This window comes from Limulus polyphemus, unplaced genomic scaffold (genome assembly GCF_000517525.1).
Source record: "Limulus polyphemus unplaced genomic scaffold, Limulus_polyphemus-2.1.2 Scaffold7711, whole genome shotgun sequence".
In the NCBI taxonomy this organism is placed as follows: Eukaryota; Metazoa; Arthropoda; class Merostomata; order Xiphosura; family Limulidae; genus Limulus; species Limulus polyphemus.
The window spans coordinates 1-7,521 of record NW_013673321.1 but is presented as its reverse complement, the minus strand read 5'-3'; the positions used below and the strand labels follow the sequence as shown (position 1 = coordinate 7,521).

Below are 7,521 nucleotides of genomic sequence, written 5' to 3'. Positions count from 1 at the left end.
TATATATATATATATATCCGTGTCAGTGTAAATTACTTGTACCTGATTCTACCTCCAGCCAGTATTAGTCTCAAAGTGGGTTCCTCGTCATCGAATTTAACTAGAGAGAGATTGTTCAAATGTTAAAATACTGTAGAGAGAACATAAGTTCTAAGTTGTTAAGATTAACCCACAATCATTCTGCTCATCAAAAAAAATGTCTCTCATTCTAAACATTAATCCAGAACATACTTTCTTTCCAGAATAATAATAATAATAAGGAAAAAAAACATTAGTTTTATAATGTCCATTTCATATTATCACAAAGAAATACTCAGAAGTTATACACCATCTTCACACATTCAAAGTTGAAGAGACAATTATAAAGTTAAATTCATCAAAACGAGGCATTCAAATTATTGTGTAAATAAATTATAAAAAGATAATTAAAGAAACAATTTAATAACTGCCTAAATAGAAATCAGACTTGAATAAAATGTGAGAGACACGAAAACATTAAATTTCTGTAAAGACATCACATTCTAACAAAAAAATAAGATTTAGTCTTTAGGATAAAAAACAAACATTAACGAGCTTACAAACAAATTAAAAAGTTCAGAATTGTAAGTTCTGTATTTCAGTACAACGTGTACATTACTTTCCTAATACTTATTTCAATGAGATTCTTTCACATTAGGCAATAAATATTTTACAAAAGAATTCACTAACCAAAGAACCTTTAAAATAACCACAGAGATTGAATTAAAAATACCCCATTAAAAATGATGAACAACACATTCTTGGTCAAATTCTTTTCATTCATTTTTTTTGTTATATCTTTTCGGAGTAAAGCAAGAGCATTCGCAGTTGCCATGAGAGTAACCAATCCACTAACTGCCGAGTCGGCTCCAGGGGCAGCATTGTCAAAAAGTGAAAATGCATCGATCTATGTAGAAAAAAAAAAAAGGTTTCATAAAATGTACCCTATTTAATAATGCTATTAATACTTTCTTAAATCTACAATAATAATCGTTTTTAATTTATACTGCAGAAGCTTTAAAGATAAAGAGTAGCATAACTATTTAGCTTGTGTAACATGTGTCTTGAATTTAATACCATCTACCAACTTAACCTTATGATCTAACAGCATGCAATCTCAACAACTATTCATGAAGCCCAGCTTTACATGTAGCACAGAAAAAAATTTAAATAACATTAGATTGAGAATATCATAAACTATTTACATCTATGTGGAGTCAATAAAGTGATCCAAGTAATAAAACAACAGAATCTAATGAGAAGTACAGAGAAATCGGGAATAGACCACAGAATTTTTATACTTTCTTTAAACATTATTTTTGTTTCTTAAAATGTTTCATATTAAACTATATCTGTTTGAAGTTATAGAAATCTGACAAGTTTTCAGATAAGATTAGTTAGGTTTAGCAAGTACTGTAGGTAGTGGTAAAATATTCTGATGACTTAAGTCCTTATTTATTGAATATTATTGTTAAATGTATCATACTGAACATGGTTTGTTGTTTATTGAAACAAAACCACATTTATTACACACAAGCTGATTTTGACTAAGAATAGCATGACAAAAATAATGGTGACACCACTGTGAAAGATCACGTTATAGGTCAATATATCTTTGTCAGTTTTTGACACATTTTTTTTTATGTCATATAGCCAGGAGTTGTGATTAGTACAACTGGCAAAACAAACTTTCAAAAGAAACTTGTTTATAAATATCAACAGAGTTGAAACTGACTGGATATATAAAATGGAACTTTCTGATCAGCAAGAAAACAAAATTTAAATTTGTGTGTTTGTTTGTAGTTTAGCACCAAGCTACACAAGACCAAGACTAGGGACAATTCACTATGTTTGTGCCAAGTTTTATATAATTTAGTGAATTATTCACATACACAAACACATCCAGTCTGGAAAAGATTGAAATCTACATCTATTATCACACTGTAAATACAAGATGGCCCCTACACACTAGGACGGGAGAAATCTGAGAAAAGTGAAGTAGCAAGCTTTTGTGACCAATTCTGATTCAACCTTCCTGTTCATAATTAAACACAAATATAGCTTTTCACAAGATTCAACAAACATTTAGGCTTTTCAAGAATCTTCATGAAATATAGCTTTTCACAAGATTCAACAAACATTTAGGCTTTTCATCTAGTGTTTAATTGTGAACCAGAGGAAGGCAGACAGTCAATAACACCCACCATAAACTCTTTTGTCGGACTGAATAGTAGGATTTGACCATCACTCTGAGAGACTACCCGTAGTACCAAGCACTCTGTTTTTTGCAGTAACAGTTCACAAACAACAGAACCTAATATCCACAGTCTGGCATGCTAACCACTAAGTACACTGATAACAAATTTAAAGCTTTGACCCGCACATCAACAGACAGTACTGGATGTATACATAGTTGTTTTATGTTAAAATAATTGCACTTATCATGCATTTGTTGCATGTTTTCTTCATGTTTCTTAATGTTGAAAAGACAGTCAATTTTAACATGATAATAGCTGATACCTTAGTCCATTTTGTATATCATTAACCCTCTAATGCCAGGTACCCTTTATTGCACATGAAACAAGGTGTTAAGTGTCTACATTCAAAATTTTATTAAACTACTTTTTGTTTATGGTATACCAATTAGAATAGCATAAAATTTTAGCTAATAATCCATATTTTAATAGTATAAAAGTTTTAAGTTCTTAATTCTACAAGGAAATATATAAAAAAATTCCACTAGTGGGGCCCCTCGTGACACATTTTGTCTTAGCATGTCATCATCTCTATTTTATCCATCACCCCTCGAAAATGTACAAAATTAAATATAAAATACTCTCTATAAAATCATTATTGCTCAGACAAACCAATTTTTAGAGCCTTCAATTTTATTTTGTTACAGAGCTATCGAATAGAAAATCAGACCCCTCCTGCCACACCCCCTCTTTCACAATTCGTTGATAGTTCTCTCTTACATTTAATTATACATTACTTATAACCAATAGAAATCCAAGGTTTTCATCTATCAAATGATGTATTGTATAATGTTGTATTCCAAACAGAATATCATCAATTTCACTCACAGTACAAGATTCATTCCTGTTGGAAAGTTAACGACTAGCTTGGATGAATTTGTAACGACTCTCGTCACATAGTTAGAAAGTCAGGAAAATTTTTTATAAGTAAGTGAATTTGTCTACTTTTTGCATGTTATTAGTCGATATTCTTTGGTGCATTTTTTAATTAAATAAAAATTAATAAGTGGATTACTATCTATAGTATAAAAAAATTAGGGTTCTTGATCTTCGAAACCCGAGAGTGATAATCAAATATTCAGTTTTTTTTGCATTCAAACATTGAAAATTTTCAGAACTTAAGAAATATATGTAATATTTACAGCGTTTTTTCCAAACATTCTGTTCAGACTGATTACCGAATAGCCTGATATTTTAACTCCAAGTTTTACTCACCCTCGCACCGACCACAATCACCGATCTTTCTGTTAGAGGACTAGATTTATTAGAAGGAAACAAAGTCATCACCACGTTCCTACCACTAAGAGGATCACAGTATTGGACTAGATGAATACAAATTATAATTCTCGTTATTAACTTCCAGCAATCTAAAATATTTTTTAAAAATGTTAAAAAAAATGCTTTCTATATAAATATTTAAAGTAAAAAAATACAATTCAATTTCTAATTAGATAATTACAGTATAAAACAAAAGAAATCTATTAGACAAATAATTGATAAATAACAATATAATGTTGCTACAAATATTAGAAGCATTAAATAAGCAGAATGTCTTATCAACACAAAATAAGTATGATACTAGTGTTCCATATTTCATGGAATTTGGCACTTTAGATAAACAGTTAATATGAAAATTAAGTAAATGTGTTAAAAGTGGTTTCCAACAATGCAATACATTCCATGCCCTAACAGTAAAACATGTATGACAATAATCATTCTTGAGAAAGTAACTATACTCAAATATCAACTAACATTTCCTTTTAAAAAAAAACTTATTGGAATTTTTCTTTTATACATAAACTTTGCCTGAAGTGAGTGCCGGAATGCCATATCGTTGTAAGCCATACTGGCATATATTTAGATCTTTGTCTTCCGTGCTGCCAATTCATAAGGTTTTTTTGCCATAGTTATTAATCACAAAGCTATACAATGGGCTATCTGTGCTATGCCCACCTTGGGTATCAAAATCTGGCTTTTAACATTATAAGCCTTCGGATTTCCCATTGAGCCAATGGACGGAGGGGGGGGGGCATTTTTGCCACTGTTGAATATTCAGAATGCATATTTGTGATTTTTAGCCCATTTTGTTGTTTTCAAGTCAACATTCTTCACATATTGTTGACTTGTTTTATAAATAAGTTTAAACATTGTCTTTCAGCACTCACTCAGAGAGTCAACTTCTTACCCCATTACTCCACACATGCTGACTTCACTACCCTACCCTCTAAACTAACAATGTTCCATTGACAATTTTTGGTAGTCAACAATAAGAGGCTAATAGCACAGTTGTATTGTTGTTAATTACAACTTTACAGCCATTACTAAAGTAGTACTTTTCATATATGTAATCAAGTTTATTAACTACTTAGCATTTGGAAATAGTCAACATTTATCACTCCAAGATACACATTTATTTTCCACGCATATATTATTGTTTATAAAGATAAATATTAACAGTTGTATTGTTGTTAATTACAACTTTACAGCCGTTACTAAAGTATTACTTTTCATATATGTAATCAAGTTTATTAACTACTTAGCATTTGGAAATAGCCAACATTTATCCCTCCAAGATACACATTTATTTTCCACGCATATATTATTGTTTATAAAGATAAATATTAACAACATAATTGAATTTCAACAGAGATAGCTTTTAGTGCAATACAATGATACACGTACACTATCATTAAAGAATCCATTAAATTAAAGAATTACTTGGGTTCAGATTTGCAGCAAGATTACTTCTTCTCATACACGTTTCTGTGTCTTTTGCAGCCAACATAACACTTTTCATCTCTGCTGCACAAAGAGGCCACTTCTGGTCAGAGCCTTCGCTGGGATTATTAAACTTATGATAACACTAAAATAAAAGTTAATTATATTACATTAAACACATCATCAACGTACCAGTTGTATTGTGGTATACTAATGTAAAAGCTCTAATCTTATTCTTGAAAAAAAACCATTTTCTACGCTTTTGTACTTATATCAGAACTAGTTGTCAAATTGAAAAACTTACGAAGTCCATTAAATGTTATAGACACAGTACATTTGACTGTCAACTTACAGGGACTACAGACACACAAACAGTAACATTATACATGTAGAATACAGTGCTAGATCTGTGCGTGTTTGATACTCTCGTTTATGGATAACTTGTATCCTTTTCAAATCAAGCTTTATTAAACCTAGCAATCATCAGTTATCTGAACTGTTAGATACTCTCGTTTATGGATAACTTGTATCCTTTTCAAATCAAGCTTTATTAAACCTAGCAATCATCAGTTATCTGAACTGAACACATTCTTGTTTTTTCAAGTAACATATTCTTGTTGTTAGACTGAATGTTAACAAAGGAAAAAACCGTAAAGTATCTGTATGTAATTAGTCTTAGCAATGTTTAGCCATATTGTTTACTAACACATGAAAGTGTAAGTTGATAATTACACGTAAAGCTTGGCAATTCACTCGACTACCTATAGTCACCGATTACATCAGTGTCATGTAAAATAATCAATTAATCAAAATTATGATGAAATCAAATACATGAAATAATTAACATTCTATTATACAGTTATTGAAATTATAATTAAATTGATTGATGTTGTGAAAGTAATCAACTAATCATAGTCAGGGTTTGATCCAAGTGAAATATTGTGAGTGTGCGTTCTTTGTTCAGCACGAAGCTACATAATGGTTTATCCGTGCTCTGCCCACAGGGAGTATCAAAACTCAATCTGTAGCATCAAAAGGTGTTTTCTTGTTTAATCAACTCACAGGAAATTTATCTAAGGATTTTAGCTTTTATGGTCATCTATGTAACAATAACAGAACAAATGAATCAACTTTTTTAAATGATTTAATCTACTGTGGCACTTTATAGCCAATCGTTCCTTATACACTTCATAATAGTATATGTCATCTATATTGTTTTACGTGCTTTGGATTTAGTGGTTGTTTTTTTTAACTATGGATTATTTTATGTTTACTCTTACAAAATTATATTGTTAAAATAGTGGCAAACTTAAGAACTGTTTGCCATTTATGGATCCATAAATTAATGGGACTTTTGTTACTAATCACATGCCTTTGCCCCCCAGTGGTACAGCGGTATGTCTGCGGACTTACAACGCTAGAATCCGGGTTTCGATACCCGTGGTGGGCAGAGCACAGATAGCCCATGTGTAGCTTTGTGCATAATTAAAAACAAAACAAATCACATGCCTTTACAACATTAGATATTACCAAGCATGGCCATACAAAGAGTAATTAACAAATAAAAAGGTAAAATAATGTGAAGGATCATGTCTAGTCCACATAGCTTTAAATAATGTGAAGGATCATGTCTAGTCCACATAGCTTTACCTAAACATAATTACTTATGAAACAGTTTGTTTTTACGACTCAGGTTTTTTATTTCTTTGAAAAATTTGTATGTGTGAAAAGTTTTATAATTTTTTTTTTTTTTATATATAAATAATTAAATATTGGTTATAAATAGCAACAAGGGCTGGCTAAAATTAAACTAACAGTAGAATTCAACAGATAACTTATGGCTGCTAGTTGTCAAAATTAAGGTTCACGTGATGTCAAGATTATGATGAGACTTCACACCTAATTTTTGTGCTGCCTGCCTGGCTATTATTTTACACATTATCATTAAACAAATACAATTTTAATGTGACTCGGCCATATTTATTAGTACTGAATTTGTCACTACTTCATGCCACTAGAACTCAGACTAGCATAAACCACGAATATATATATATATCTTTTTAATCTGATACTAATAAATGTAAACTAGCTTTTTTCACCTTTGCCTCACTTCATGAAGGGTAAAAAAGACCCAAATAATTAGGTCACACACACCAAAAAACAGATCAAACCTAACTCAGCTATCTCTACATTTCAGGAATAAGTGAAAATCGGGATTTTCCTTTAAAAGTTTCATGTAATATATAACTTAAGAATTTTAGATCATATCAACAATTCTGAAGTTCCCACACTTAATACAACTCATCAACAACAACAAAAGATATCTAAAACATATTTCAAACAGCAAGAAAGTGTTAACATTAGAAAGATATGCATATAAAAAAGTTGACAACTTCTATATAGTATTAAATATATTATAAGAAATTCCATGTCCAATAATATCCATACTATATATAATTACATGGCAAATAGTATCCATACTATATATAATTACATGGCAAATAGTATCCATACTAAATATAATTACATG

General features: G+C 30.4%; 1 protein-coding gene across 1 annotated transcript in view; it reads right to left on the bottom strand.

The window, feature by feature from the left end:
* LOC106474808 (nicastrin-like) overlaps window positions 1–5,136 on the bottom strand; it is a gene marked incomplete at its 5' end in the record, with an annotated part of 27,384 nt that extends 22,248 nt beyond the window's left edge. Inside the window, 3 exons of the mRNA XM_013935500.2 lie at window positions 752–925; window positions 3,489–3,595; window positions 4,992–5,136. Coding sequence (XP_013790954.1) covers window positions 752–925; window positions 3,489–3,595; window positions 4,992–5,136 — 426 coding nt within the window. The remainder of the gene's footprint in view (window positions 1–751; window positions 926–3,488; window positions 3,596–4,991) is intronic.
* Between the last annotated feature and the right edge of the window lie 2,385 nt (window positions 5,137–7,521).